This window comes from Cadophora gregata, assembly GCF_030347475.1.
Source record: "Cadophora gregata isolate MNR1 chromosome Unknown scaffold_14, whole genome shotgun sequence".
Classification (NCBI taxonomy): Eukaryota; Fungi; Ascomycota; class Leotiomycetes; order Helotiales; family Ploettnerulaceae; genus Cadophora; species Cadophora gregata.
In genome coordinates, this window is record NW_026695937.1 from 386064 (window position 1) to 400960 (window position 14897).

The following is a 14897-nucleotide window of genomic DNA, read 5'->3' on the forward strand; positions in this document are numbered from 1 at the left end:
GGTACGAAGTGTGTGTGGGAAGAGACACAATTGGAGGGTGTGGTTGGGGAAGAAAGGAGGGAAGTGTTATGTAAGCGTTGTTTTTTACGAACTAGGCTGAGATTTTGGGTTTCCTGGGGATCGATATCCGATCTCGACCTAAAACTCCGAACCGAACCACAAACTCCGATCGGCTGGGGTCTCTAGTTCAGGACTAGAGAAGATACAGAGTCTGCAAGTATCGCAAAAGACGAATAGCTTTTCTTAGAATACCGTGTATAGAAAGACCTCTTCACGGCAAGCTCATGTGTATCAGTATATTGCAATCGTATTCAATTATGTAAAGAAGAGTCGAAGCCATTTTATCTTAGTATCAGGAATATCGGATGTTTAATCTATGCTTTTCTCCAAAAGAAAGTTCTCTGTTGACTTATTTTACAATTTTCAGTGTCCAAGTCCATTGAGCATATGATCGCTGCTGCTCTGGCGAGGCATCTGATCCTTCACTCAAAGCATTTCTTGTCGTCGATCGATTGCTGTTAGACTTCTTTCCAGTTGATAGGTTTTCGTGAACTAGTGAAGAACCTTTCCAGGGCAATAGCGTCTACTCGAGTAATGCTGTCCAGGTATTGAAGTGTGGGATTGTCTTCGAATTTGGTTCCTCGTTGGAAGCCATAGTTCCCATATTCCAGTCTGATCGTGCGTTCCAACGCGGGATGATGTTCTTTGGAAGTGCAATTTTGAGCTTTCTGAAATGCAGATGCTTTTGCTCTTGGGAAAGTAAAGTTTTGAGATCTGCGGGCGTGAAAACATCGTCGAGGAATTGCTGCAGGATGAACTTCAAAAGGTCTTGCAGGACGCAAGTGTGGGTTGTAGATCAACTGCTGCCCATTACCAGAATATATAGCCCGTTTCCTCCTCAATCGTCGATGAAACACTGCAAGTCATCTGTCTACACGACAAGACTGCAGTTCGTTTCTCAAAGTCATTTATCCAAGAAAAGTCTCGTATCCTCGCCCATTCAGGAATACGCCCTTCTGGACCGCGAAACTCCTCCTCTAATTTCGCCACCCATTGCACCATCTTCCCTGCGCAAATGCTATCCCAAATACCTTCACGCCGCGGAAACTCAAGAAGCAACTTAACCGCCTTGCGACGTATCGTGTCGTCACGACTGTTCAGGCCAGCCATCCAGAGTGGCATGACAACCCTTGAATCAAAACAGTAGTTTGCTGGCTTGCTGTCTTTGGTCCAGGATCTATCTGTGAGAACTTCCTCTGTCAGTTGTACTGCCTCATGGAAGCTATCCCGATATTTCTCGTGAACAGCCTCGTCGTTTGAGAGGGCAGTGGATGCATATGCGTACGAAACCAGGAGCTGCAATTTCATCAGGCGTGCAAATCGGAGACTGTCACTCGGCGTTAGTGACTTCGCCACAATACAGGTACAAGGAGGCCACAAATTTGGATCTACAAATGGCAGATAGGGGGGAAAAGCGCGGCTTACCTGTGCCCTGTCAAAGGTGATTTCAATAGAGGGTCAAAAGCTTGGAACCACTTGAGACTGTCGGCTTGAAATTCTGCCTGCGCCACTAACAGTTCAGGGGGTACGGTCTGGGTCATAAACGATCGATGGGTTCGTAAGTACGACGAAAAAGTATAAGTACCTCGCCGGATGAGACTCTGGTGAAAGGTCGCGGCCTCCCGAAGGCTGGTAAAGACACTTGGCATCGCTTGAACTAAACTCCTGCCCTCCGCAGCAAGCAGCGCTCGACTCGGAGCCGAAAGTTCAAACCCGAAGAAGACGGTCTGTATAGCTAGTCGGCAGAATATTTGAATCAAGTCTGCTTCAATGACGCTCGGTTCTGGTGATAGACGTGCATTGTTCAAGCTGCCGTGTTGGGCTTTCCATTCCAAGATGAGCGCAATTGCAGCTTGAACTTGTCCAACAGCTAATTTAAGATTTCCATTCCATGCCTCGAAACATACAATCAGCAAGCAACCTAATAATGTTGTTCTGAGGCTGTTTTGAGCACTGGAAGCCTCTTTTTTCATGTGACTGACCGCCTCTGAATACTGCTTCAAGGCGGCATCATGGTGCCGATTCGCCTGCGTCCTCCATTCCATATCATCGGGAGACCATCTTGAGAGCTGCGGGGTGGATGAATTTGTTTTGTCCAAAGCACCAATGGCGATAATAGCGTGCCTGATGGAAGAGGTGGCATGGCACAGCTGGAGCAGTGTCCGGCGTGTAGATCCAGTATCCAAGCCAGGCAGTATCTCAAGACTGGTGCTACTACAAAATATATCGAAATACCTATGCTCTTCTTCGTTGGCAAAGTACGAGACCTTCACCGCTCGTGGGAGTAGTGCTCTTGGTGCAGCTTTCTTCGGTCGTGCTATGATGTTTCGATCCGGGTACCCATCACAGGACACGCCGAAGGTCTTGCACCTCTGGCAAAAAGGTCTCTCTTCGTCACACTTGACTCGACGGATTCTAGACGTCATTCGTGGTAAGTAGAACGTTATACCAGTTGAGAGGGAGGCAGGGGTCCACAGTCGCTTACTTGCAGGTGGTACATCCTTTCCTGGACTTTGGAGCTGATTTTCTTGTCCTCCCACGGTTCTCCATATCCCACACAGGCAAATCTTGACATTTGTAATGTTATCTTTGTCATCTGGTGTGCTCGCTTGCGGTTGAAAGGCAATCTATATCTTCTGGGGATGTCAGGCCAAGGGGGGCTATGCACCTGTGTGGCGTCTCACATCATCTCTCAAATTAGCCTCAATGTAACGAGAATAGAGCACGTGATAGGGAAAAAAGAGTTTGGGTTTTGAGAACTGGACATCATGACCATAAGTAAATCAATGTTGTCTCCAGCGGTAGTCTGGTAAGTCGGTTTCAGGATCTTCGACAAGGAGTATTATTTGTGTCTGTGTATGATGCTGTATCCTTTGAAAAGGCATTCTCCTATAGGTCAAATCATTGACATTCCTGGACAATATTTTGGGTGAGGTGTATCGTCTCATTATATATAATATTTGTGAATCTCAGTTGAGGCATTGACGAACAGTGCTAAAGTGATGCCGTTGAGTTTAAGGGAAGAGACTCGCTAAGCTAAAACGCTTGTCACTTGTCAATAGTGGATAACTCAACCCATATTGAACTGAAACACCTGGACTTACAGTGAGTGTGGAGGCTCGTTCTTCGTTCTATGGGTAAACTAGCTATACAAATCTTCAGCGTATCCCGTGGGTGAATGTGGTGACAAAGTTGATAGCGGACAGATCCGCTGTGTTTCGGGTACAAAGCTTTGTGAAAATACAGGGCGTACACGCCTATTGTGGGCGCTGGAGCAGGGGAACTTTTACCCCGCACTTAACTGAAGCCACTGAACTTAGAGGCTTAGAATTCCATGTCAGGGCTGCGAAAATTATTTTACTGGTCTTGCAATTGCCAAAGAAAAGGGGTCACACAAACGAAAGAATAGCGTCGCTATGTTAATATTTTTCGACAGCCTTCTGGAAACTGAAAGCAAGTTCTTCTTTGTTTACATTGGAGACGCGGGTAATGACGAGGTACAATCATATATTGCTACCCCACTTACTCTGTCCTTTTGGTTTTCTTTTAGAACGTTTACTGCTATGTAATAGGCTTATAGTTTTCTAGTGCAGGTAGATCTAGGGCACGATAATACTGGCATAGCCGTCGTGTGTTACTCTGATAAGTTCGACCCCTGGAGTCTCCCACACTTTTCTTATCGCTTAGATGATATTCATTTGCTGGAACGGCATGATGCATATGCACATACAGAAGAATCAGACTGGATGAGCCGCTCAGAGCCAATACCCTTACAAGGTTTCAAGTACCAGCTTATCGTCATCTGCACATTATATGAAGCTCGTGTTACTGTATGGTAGCGAAGCCTCAGCTGTGTTGGAATATTGGCAAGATGGGCGCTTAACCTCAAGGCATCTTTGTACCTCAGAATTTGGATTAAATTTGGATCCTTGAAAATTCATCAGGGCAGTAATTGATCACATCCAACTACTTTCTCCCTTACCTGGCCATTGTCTGGGCTCATTCTTTTGCGAAAGTAGCGATATTTGACCTCGAATTTACCGGCCGTACTAAGATGGCAGACCCATTCTCAATCGTCGGCTCGGCAGCTGCCATCCTCCAATTCTCCGAGTTTGCTGGCAAAGTTATATATACAGCCTGCGATCTCTACAGCTCCGTCTCCGGCCATACAAGGACTAATGAAGGAACCGAGAAAGTCACCCTCACGCTCCAGGATCTACTTTGTAGCCTCCAAACTCAGCATGGCTCAGGTCATCCCGCTGGCCAGGATGTAGCCTTCGCCGAGCTTATTAATCGCTGCCGATTTCTGGGGAATAAGCTACTACTAATCTTGAAGAAGATACGAACAAGGAAGGGCCATTCTCTCCGGGAGAGCTTGAAATCTGGCATGATGACTGTTTGGAAGAAGAGTGAAATGGATGACTTGAGGAGAGAGCTCGAGTCATGTTCGAATCAGCTTGGACTACATCTGGTAGCCATTTTCAGGTATTGTGAAGATCTTCATGCTTGAGAGCCTTTCTGACTATAGCACAGATCTGAAGCGGGGCAGAAGTTAGAGGAGCTCCTAGCCGCAAACTCGTCACAAAAGCTGGAGCTTGCTTTGCTTCGTCAGGCACTGGTAAAGATTGAGCTTGACCAGAAGCTAGCTGTTGAATCACTGGTATTTCTGCGAGAAGTTTTCAGTCCTTCGGATCCAGTTTTGAAGCGCATGAATCAGGAACGAATCTTGAAAAGCCTGGCTTTCCAAGGCATGGGGCGCCGCTATGAGGAGGTCTCGTCAAGTACTACCGGCACGTTCAACTGGATTCTTCAAGATCTGAAAATACCAGAGTCGCATCCCGACCTGAAGATCTGTTTCAAGGAGTGGCTTATCAAAGGCACAGGGGTTTATCATATTGCTGGCAAACCGGGTGCTGGAAAGTCGACACTTATGAAGTTCATTGTTGAACACGAAAATACCCGAAAGTACCTTCAAGAATGGGCCAATGGTCGAGCATTAATCACTGCCAGCGTCTTTTTCTGGAAGCCCGGCACGCGTCTTCAGAAGAGCCTCGAAGGCCTCATTCGGTCGTTGGTACATGCAATCCTCAGGGCAGTGCCTGACATGATGCCAACGGTATTTCCTCAATATTGGAACCCACGCGGAGAATTATTTTGGGATTCTCACACATCCACTGACATTGAAATATCTCTTCGCAAGGTTTTGGAAGCATTTGAGACACTTGTTAGTGATGTGGCTATCATGAAGGACCAATGCTTCTGTTTCTTCATCGATGGCTTGGACGAGTTCGAAGACCCTGACAATCATCATACGAATTTAGTTAAGCGGTTACTTTCTTGGACTTCTGGCAATCCCGCGAACATTAAGATCTGCGTATCGAGTAGGGAAGAGAACTCTTTCGTGAACAACTTGCCCTTAGATCAACGGCTAAGACTTCATCTTTTCACCAAAAGTGACATGAAGATGTTTGTCGATAATACACTAAGTCAATACGACAACTTCCGCGCAAATGACCCCGAAGACTGTGCAAGATTTGTTGAGGCAGTTGCCACCAAAGCAGAAGGAGTATTTCTATGGACCAAGTTGGTCCTACGCAGGCTTGGAGATGATCTGGAAATTAGTGGGTCACTGAAAGCCACTCACAGAACCCTCCGACACATCCCAGAAGAATTAGAGAGACTATTCTTGGAGTTACTCACTTCAATTGACCAAAGCGACCAGAAGGAAGCGTGGACAGTCTTAGCGGCTGTCATGGCCACCACCCACGACCGCAAGGATCCCAATTTGTCTCTTTTAGACTACTATTTTGTGAAAGACTACCTTGAAGATGACAAGTTTGCAGAGGCTCTGCCAATCCTGCCTCTGCAGAAGTCTGAGATCATTAGCCGGCAAAAGCACACTGCACTACATCTCAATCGACTCCTGAAAGGCATCCTAGAGGTTGACGACAAATACAAACCGCCTTGGCAGCGTTGGGGAGATATCAGTTTGGTCCAAAACTATGGTATGACGATAAATGAGAGTAGTTTATTTTCCTTCCAAGGATCAGTACAGCTCACGCATCGATCAATCTACGAGTTCTTGAAAACAGACTGCCCCAAGGAGACTGAGACATACATCGCCAACCTTGATGTCTACTCGCTTCTTTTGCAGTGCATCACTGCACACGCGAAGTCGATCAAAGTTGACTTATTTGCATTGAACATGATAACAAGCTTTATCATCAAACCCTATTTGAAGTGGCTTCAGCATCCAAGTCTTGACAAGCATATCGAGCAATTGGCTATCTTCGATGATCTTCTGATGAGACTGCAATATCACGGTGACATCGCTGGAGGAGAGTGTCAACAACATAATTGTGAAATCGCGGGAGGAGAGTGTCAACAACATGATTTTGAAATCGTGGGAGGAGAGTGTCAACAACGTAATTATGTGAATTTATGGCTGTCAATCGATGGAATCAACAAAAGAGTCACGACATTCGCATCTGTACTAGCATATTCGTTTACCATGGGAGTTTCAAACTATGTGGCATGGCTACGAAAGCACCGGGAACCGTTCTTAACTCTGGACCAAAATCGGGCTGAGCTTTGCAATCATCTATTCATTAATATAGATATCGATTGTGAGGCATCCAGCAAATTTGTCCAGTCACTTGTGAATGATGGAATCATCACTAGGGAGCTACTTGCACTGCAAAGCGATAATGGACCCCTTGGTTGGGAAACCCCTTGGCAGGTCTTCGTTACCCGACTATGCTTTTGTCTTATTGAGGCGTGCCGCGTCAGTCAAGACCTTTGGGTGATAGTCTTAGAAGCTTTCTTATTGATACAGGTCGACACCGCTATAATCACAATAGATGTCTCCAAAGATCCAAATCCAACCGCAGATCGCTTGATAGTTACAGTAAGAAATACACTTACTTTGAAAGAGTCTTGGAGCGACTATGCCTTCAAAGATGTCCACAACAGTCTTAAGCCAATTATGTCCCTTCGCGAGGTCATCGAGTGGCGGAACCCAAGCAACTGCGTGGATCTTCTCAGACTCATAGATTGGAATCTGGCTCTACAAGACACGAAACCCTTGCCCGGAGGATGGATCGACTAGATCATCGAGGTGGCAGCAGGCACTTCTAGGGCTGGTCAGCTACACTGAAAGAATGGCTTACTTATGGAGAGTTGAGCCTTGGTAGATATCAGAGGTTCTCAGAAACATTCTAGGAAACTTCTAGGATGGTAAAATCTGTGGGCTACTGGATTGGTAAGTTCAAATTCGGACAAGCCAACCATAGCCATTTCAAGCAAAGCTAAACTAGTTGAGCTCATCGAGGACGTTGAGCTTTCATATCTGTAATGATATTCGTTGCACTTGGCAACTGGGAGGAGGACGTACTGTTGTTGTGATTTCGCGGCAAGAGCTGAAGAGTGTCAAACTTGGCGACAAGCTTCAGCCAGCTCTTGCTACAGATGTGATCAGGGGCAGGTTTTTGACAACTTGAAATTCTGTGATGACAACACACTATTCTAAGTTCTTCTTCCATTGACGGTTCTGCGGGATATACATGGGCTATAAAGGTCTTGTGGTTGAGGTTTCGACGGGTTTTGAAGAGTGCATCGATGCTAGAGAACCGAGATTTCCCAAAATATGTACCTAGGCACGCTGTTATTGCAAAATGAATGGGCGCATGAGTCACGAATCCTTGAAGTCTACAACAGAATCGACCATAAGCAGTGGCTGCTAGCTTGATGTGTCCCTACTCAGTGGACTTGGAGGTCATGGAAATGAATTGTTGTTCTCGCTTAACACAAAATATTGCAAACGCAGCAGGTGGCGTGGATTTTCCCGTCTTCGTACCATACATTGACTTTCCGGATTGATTTAGAGAAGCCAATGGCTGTGACGCGAAGTTAGCTGGCAGTGTATCAAATTGTGTGAAGAATCATTTTTACAAGTATTTCCGGTAGGAGAACTGAAGTTACGGGTCTAACTAGTTGCTGAACGGAACGGGCTAAACTAAACGGAGGTGGTGCCAGTCGTCACCGCTTTGAGAGCGCAACGCTAGCCAATCTTGGACAAGAGGCATAAGTAACATCACTTCATCAGCGAGAGGAACGATGACAGGACTTTTTGTCTCCTTGAATAGTGATATTTTTGAGGTGCCAATTGCAAAAGAGAAACAGACTTCTCTATCACAAGCACGCCACAGTCAGAAATAGCCAATTGTAAATAACAGCATTTATCAAATGGTCTACCAAGGCCCGTCGCGGGGTTGCAATTCATGTAGGAAGAGGCGGAAAAAGGTCCGAGCCACTTCATGCTCCGTCTTACTCTTCAAAATCATCCATCCAGTTGACAAAAGATGTTGGGACTGACTAATACTATGGCAATAGTGCGACGAGACGCGTCCGGTATGTCCATTTCGTGCCAGTGACTCGATTGGAGGCTGGCTTTGTCAGGACTAACAGCTCACAAAGGCATGCATGAGATGCTTGAATGCTAAGCGTCAATGTGGCGGCTATGAGGATGAAGTAATTGGTCGCCAGCCTTATGGAGTGCCAAGCACAGTTCAAGTTAGTGGGATGTCAACGGTTGAAGCGATGGAGTCCTATCCGCCTGGAGAGGCTTGGGTTACTTGAGTACACACTTACTGATGAAAGATGCAGGGATCTCCTTCGGTATCCACGGCACGAAAGTGTACGCTTCCAAAACGTCTACCAATCCCAGGAACCGATATAATCCCAGAAGATACCATACCGACGGAGGTGACAATGGACGAGAGTAATGCGCTCGCCTTGAGAGCATTCTACCATGATTTTTGCATTATTCCCACTAACATCAACCTTTCTCGCGGGTATCTAGCCGGCTTAGAGACGATGGTTAATCGCTTGGGACCAAAGTCGGATCTTGCGAAAGTCTGTCAAGGTTAGTAAATGCACTTTGTCATAAAAGCTCCCTCTACGTGCAGAACTTCGAAGTTGTCCCTACTGCCTCAAATCCTGCCAAATACTTATAAATTCAAGCTGTTGCATGTGCTAGTCATGGCAAGCCCGAACGAAGGCCACAGATTGTTCATCGAGCTGAAACATCATATCATCATCTGCTCGGATCTCTAGCCAAGAAGTTGGAAAATCCAAGTACCGAAAGGTTCGCAGAGACAAGGCTGCTGGCTATGTTATTAGGTCTTTATCAGGTAGCTTATCATCGTTTTTGCTGAACTACTGATGCGATGGAAGGCTGACCTGAGTTCAGATAGTTATGGCAAATGAAAAGGACTTTGGTGTTCATGAAGTTCACGCCAGCGGTTTAGCAACACTGATGAAAATTGATAACTCTCCTCTAAACCTTTTAGAGCCACTTCTGGCTAGAAAAAGCTTGGCGACATCAGGGGCCTCACAGGTAAGTGAAGTTCTCGCTATGACGTCTTGTATCTCAACGAAGGATGTCTCCTCACAACACACGTAGGACCCCGGGATATTCTCAATTCCATCCTTGAATGAGACCAGCCCATCACTGGATGAACTCCTCCGCAGCTTGACTGTTTTGTGGGAAAAGACGAAATGGTCGACCGATTACCAGGACACCAGTATTTTTGGAGCCGAATGTGCGGAACTTGATCGAGCTTTTGCGAAATGGGAAGCAGACCGGGCCTCAGACTTTCGACCAACAGAAATTGGCAAGGTAATCTACGCAGCTTCACAACATATTACGGCAGGTTACTGGCCTGGGAGACTGGACACATATTTCGATCTCTACGTGGCTGCCATTTGGAACATCTTTCGCACAGCAAGACTGCTTTCCCTTGCTATTGCACTTACCACACCTGATGGCAATGAGAACTCGATTCAATACATCGATATTGCCAATAATATCGTGGAGGATATCTTTGCCTCTGTTCCTTATCACCTTGCAGATAATCTGCCTGTGTTTCTCGAAGGGACAGAACGGAAACTGCCCATTGATCCTGGGCGGACACTCGGAGGCTTGCTTCTGATGCATCCGCTGTATGCTTTTTCGAAAATAGACTTTCTGCCTGATAGGACGAAAGACTATGCAAGGGAATGCCTTCGGTGGATTGGTGAGGAAATGGGTATCGGACAGGCTGGTTTGATGTCAAATGTCAGTGATTCCCCTGTTCGATTCAACTGGCGATTCTGTCGATCTACAGATACTGACCTCTCTCAAAAGTCCGAAATGAATAGAAAATATTTGGAGAGCGGTTGTATGATCATTTGGGCTGGATTCCTTGGGTGAATCAAGTGAGGATGAAAACCATGTAAATCGAAGAAATGTAAGGTTACATATCCAAAGGGTGCCTTTATCTTTAGCAATATTGACATGAAGCATAGAATTCTGTTTCATCTATTGGGAGAATGGGAGTTTTTGGGGATCATCCTGCAGCGGCGAGTATGGCAGAATCTGTACTATTTACTTGACAGAAGCTCGGGACCGTAGACATAGGTCGGGCTAACGCGAGACTCTCGTAATCGACCTTTTGTCGCTGTCCTCGATCCGTACTATACCAGCCTTCACACTGTACAATCTTACGTACACCAATCATGTTGGAAATTGGATATCATGCAAGAATACACCCTGACATTGATATCACAAACGGGGACTCATCACACTCATAGCTCCACCTGGTGCTAACTCCATTGTCATTGCTCGAGTACAAGACACGCGAAATCATAATAATATGTCGGGTTCAAAGTTGAGGCCACTCCCACCATTTCTACTTGTCCATTTTCGGTTCGTCTTGCGCGCACTCGCCACAGAACATCAGAAGGACGGATGTATCTTTGGACGCAATCGATATCTCCAGGTTAGAAGGTGTGTATAGAGAACAGGTATTCTATCGGAAGTATCGCTCATCGGCCCATTCAAATCTATGTTTTCATTTCAAAGAGACTTGTTCCTCGAAACCTCATCACAACCCACTTCCCTTCTTCACTTCGACTCTTCGCATCCAAAGAGGCACTTGTCAACAGACCTGTCCAAAACATTTGCAACTTCTCAAGAAGCACACAACACAAACATGCCAACCAACTTGCCGCGTGGCTCACAGAAGCCAAATCCATCCCTTTGACCATTAAATCCGCACCCCTCAAAGTCGGTGATCGAGTTCTCGGCATGACGAATGGTTTTGATGCTGGTATAAATGAAGTGAAAGGGTTTTAGGAGTACACGGTATTGAATATTGATGCTACGAGCGAAGCTCCGGAAGGTATGCCTTTCGAGAATGCAGTTCCTCCTCTCGCTTTAGCCACTGCTTCGTCAGGACTTTCAACCCGGACATTCTCAATCTGGACTTGCCGACTGAACCTGCGCGGAATTCGAGGGGTAAGACACTTCTTGTCTGGGGTGGTGCTTGGAGTATGAGGAGTTATTTGTGCAGATACTTCTTGGTTGCCGCCGGTTTCTTCTCAATGATGTTAAGGTGAGATGATGGAAACCCCACTTGTCGACAAAGTTTTGGAGTCAGTAGAATCTATCCGTGATCGAATAGAGGGAGCTTAGAAGGTCGAGGGAGTTGTCAGAAGAGCTTGCAGGGTATGGAGGCAGACTCGAATCCCGAATAAAGATAATCAAAAGACCATTATCCTCGCTCCGCTGGAAATATCGTTCAGGCTCGAAGCTGGAGTCTACGCCTTTCTGCTCCCACCCCAGTCCAGCTATACCTCGATGATGGCTGGCCTCGACTGGGTAGAGTCTAGCCTGTTTTATATTTCCCAGACCTTCCCTCTGACACCCATCCCTGCTTTTTCATGGCCTTGAAGCCCAGTTTCTGGTACTTGACAGAGAGTGCGATTTTCAGCCCATTCTCGGTGCGGGTTCCACGGCTCTTCCATCTGTCTCACGGGCTTCTTGCCCATCTCCATCCTGTTCCCATCTCCAGATTAGAATCTTGCGAGCTTGTACGTCCGCGCAGGTCTGACAGTCCTTGGTATGGCAGGGGTCGGGATGATTGAAGGCCAGACGATCTCGGCTCTCAACATTTGGCTCGAGACGCACCTTCCACCGAACCACCTTTTCGCAGCCTGGGTAATTTCTGGATAGGGTTCCAGGTGTCGTTGAAGCCATGCATGTCCCCATATTACATCTTCATCGAAGCCTCCCATGCTTCATCGACCTCCTCTGTCCAACGAGGGTAGCCAACGTCTACTGTAGCCTCTCCTGAGAGAAATTCGCGACAAAATTGGCGCTTTCAGCGCTCGCTCGCACTCATCTGTGCAAGCCATTTTCCTTCGTCGACGTCCAGAGCGGGCGGGAATCGGTCTTGGCAGCGTTGGTAGATTGGAACACGTAGAGATTCTCGAATCTGGCATTGACGGCCTCTATTGTAGTGTGTGGGGTGGCTCAGCGAGCATTAATCGCGAAGAATTTTGAGGTTATGCGGTTGGAATATTCGACCGACGTGTTTTTGAGTATTTGTTATTTTCGCAGGAGTAAGAGCGTGTTGCGGGAGCAAGTCAATTTTGTTTTGTATGGACGATTAAGCGAGGATGGAAATTTGTAGTGTCATCGACACAAGAACAATACCGCGAACTCTTCGATGTCCACGATGCTTTTTGGCCTAAAGATCACAGTTAAAGACTACAACTCTAGGATGTTTACAAAAATTGGGCCAATAAAGATCCCACGTTCCTCGCCACACTTCTCAGATCTGTTGCTTGAGTTACCAACCTCGAGAGTCCACTTTGACGTGTCTTGAAAACCATCAAGACTTGCTGAATCTCTCAACAGTCAGTGTAATGATCTAAGGTATGACTTCTCTTGGCATGAAATTATCTTTAAGATTCTCGCTCACTGTCATAATAGAGTTGTAAAGAACAGAGATCGACCTTCTCAGGTCTACTTACATCTTATGCCTCCGGCAATGGTACTTTTCTGGTGTACGGTCCACCGGAACAGCAGAAATAAAGGAAATAAAAAGAGGTCCTCATTGATCTTCTCAGACCAGACCTTCGTGTACAGTCCATCGGAATAGCCAAAGAAAAAGAAACCCATTAAGAGGTTTTCAATTATTTTCCCAGATCAGGCCTTCATCCCATCACTTGTCACCACCGCCTACTAAGCTTCCTCTCCTAACCAAGGCTCGCGAAGAGGCTTGCCTCTTATTGTAAAATCATCCCAGAACACATTGTCCCTATAAACGTTATCCATCAACGTTGTCCATGTCAGGATCATGGTCGCGACGCGCAACAACTCTTGTCTTTTTGCCGAAGGCTTCCGCAGCTGGCAGCTTCTTGTAGTCAAGCTTGAGACCTCTAGCAACACCTTGTGTCGATATGGCCTTTATAGTCTCTTTGATGACTTCCCAATCTTGGAAAGGGATTTTTTGATTGGCCTCCATCTGTACAGCGTAGCAGTACACTGTTGCACAAGCTGTTGCGACCAAGGTAACACACCAGATGCGGCAGCTTTTGAGAAAAGCCTTTTCGGTTTCGTTGTCCCCCGCTTCTGGATGGAAGATAGTGTCAAGACATATGGCTTTTCCCCAGGGCTTTTGCAGGCAATGGTAAAGTCTCGTAACCGAATCTTCCAATAGCTTTTGGCGGAACCACAGAGCGAGCTGCTGGGTGTTGTGAGAGCTTATTGCGTTCAGGAATTCAGTTTCCTTTCGGAACTGCAAGAACATGTCACTGTGTTCAGTTAGTTGATGTTTTCGAAACATGGGTACACCATACTTACAGTACAAATGGAAGGATCACTTGCTTTAGCCAAGTATCCACAAGTCTTTTGACGTGGTTCTGCAACTGACGACGACCCTCGTGATGCGCAAGAGTGTCACCACCTACTTGCTTCACAGACAAGTGAAGGGTGTAGTCGTAGTTCTGCTTTGAACAGCTGGCCTTTGACAAATACCGTAGCTGTGGCCAAATACAGAGATGCAATTGAGACCTTGGGAGTTCCATTTGGTGTCATGCTGATTTGGCTATGGAGCCATTGTATCGGCTGATTGAAAGGAAAATGGTCTTGTGCAACTGATTCCCGGTCGAACCAGGCTGACATCTCCACATACGGAGGAATCGGTGCGGCGGCATCCTGCAGTGTATTAGAAGATGACTCTATCGCATCAACAGGCAAGAGAGGATAAGGCACTTACGCATTTGTGAAGGAGAGATCTTGGATAGTTTTTCGGCTTCATGTTGGTCTTGGTCTGCCAGGGAAAGGAATATAATTGCTTTGTACAGTACTCGTCGGTTCTCTCCAGGTCTGCGGCAAGCTTGTAGAACAGTGGGCGGCGCTTTGGGCGGACCAAAGTCGTCCTCATGCCCCTCATACCCTGCTCTGGCGCATTTGGGTCTCGTCTTCGTTCTAAATGGTCTGCTGACCAGATAGAGAATCAAGATGACCGGAATAACCAGCCAGATCATGAGTAAGATTTCAAGGAAGTCTATGATTGAGGATGGTTTGGTGTGTTGTTCTGTGTGGAGGAGGAGGAGGAGTTGGCTGATCTTGAAAGTTGAGTTGAGGTGAGGGATTGATCTTTATGGCGATGCTTGGTTGCAAGGTCCAAATATCAAAAGAACTTTGTATTTTCTTGGCCTAACTGTGCGGAATCGACCTCATACAGCTAAGTGGGGCAGGTAAACAGATTGGCGATCAACAAATTCACTGGAACGCTCGGTCTCCACGCTCAGCTTCGTGCGAAAATTGGACATTAAGGAACAAGAAAGGTACGTGAGCTTTACCCGGCCAATCTGCAATCCAGTCCAGATCGCCACAATCAAACTTCTAATATCCATTTCGGAGCAAGGGACGCCAGACATACTACACGCAACGCTCGTAAGGCCAACGCGGGCATTCAGGTGATTCTGTTCCAAGCCGGTCAGCA

The 14897-nt window shown here is 46.5% G+C and overlaps 4 protein-coding genes across 5 annotated transcripts; 2 read left to right on the forward strand and 2 right to left on the reverse strand.

The window, feature by feature from the left end:
• Positions 1 to 870: 870 nt before the first annotated feature.
• ONS95_004217 (uncharacterized protein) lies at positions 871 to 2610 on the reverse strand (the record flags this gene model as incomplete). The annotated part of the gene is made up of 3 exons (XM_058497566.1): positions 871 to 1387; positions 1486 to 2475; positions 2546 to 2610. The coding sequence occupies 3 exons, from the start codon at positions 2608 to 2610 to the stop codon at positions 871 to 873; spliced, it is 1572 nt and encodes a 523-aa protein (XP_058352291.1).
• Positions 2611 to 4114: 1504 nt separating this feature from the next.
• On the forward strand, positions 4115 to 7168 carry ONS95_004218 (uncharacterized protein; the record flags this gene model as incomplete). Its single annotated transcript, XM_058497567.1, has 2 exons — positions 4115 to 4545; positions 4594 to 7168. The coding sequence occupies 2 exons, from the start codon at positions 4115 to 4117 to the stop codon at positions 7166 to 7168; spliced, it is 3006 nt and encodes a 1001-aa protein (XP_058352292.1).
• Positions 7169 to 8163: 995 nt separating this feature from the next.
• Positions 8164 to 10667, forward strand: ONS95_004219 (uncharacterized protein). Of its 2 annotated transcripts, XM_058497568.1 has the most exons (9): positions 8164 to 8361; positions 8452 to 8469; positions 8536 to 8631; positions 8725 to 8983; positions 9082 to 9251; positions 9311 to 9457; positions 9524 to 10177; positions 10247 to 10349; positions 10408 to 10667. In XM_058497568.1, exons 1-8 carry the CDS (start codon positions 8305 to 8307, stop codon positions 10310 to 10312), a joined length of 1467 nt encoding a protein of 488 aa, XP_058352293.1. In that variant the 5' UTR covers positions 8164 to 8304; the 3' UTR covers positions 10313 to 10349; positions 10408 to 10667. The 2 variants fall into 2 exon arrangements, with proteins under 2 accessions (XP_058352293.1, XP_058352294.1); XM_058497569.1 differs by having other exon boundaries at positions 8452 to 8983.
• Positions 10668 to 13087: 2420 nt separating this feature from the next.
• ONS95_004220 (uncharacterized protein) lies at positions 13088 to 13974 on the reverse strand (the record flags this gene model as incomplete). The annotated part of the gene is made up of 2 exons (XM_058497570.1): positions 13088 to 13701; positions 13751 to 13974. The coding sequence occupies 2 exons, from the start codon at positions 13972 to 13974 to the stop codon at positions 13215 to 13217; spliced, it is 711 nt and encodes a 236-aa protein (XP_058352295.1). The 3' UTR covers positions 13088 to 13214.
• Between the last annotated feature and the right edge of the window lie 923 nt (positions 13975 to 14897).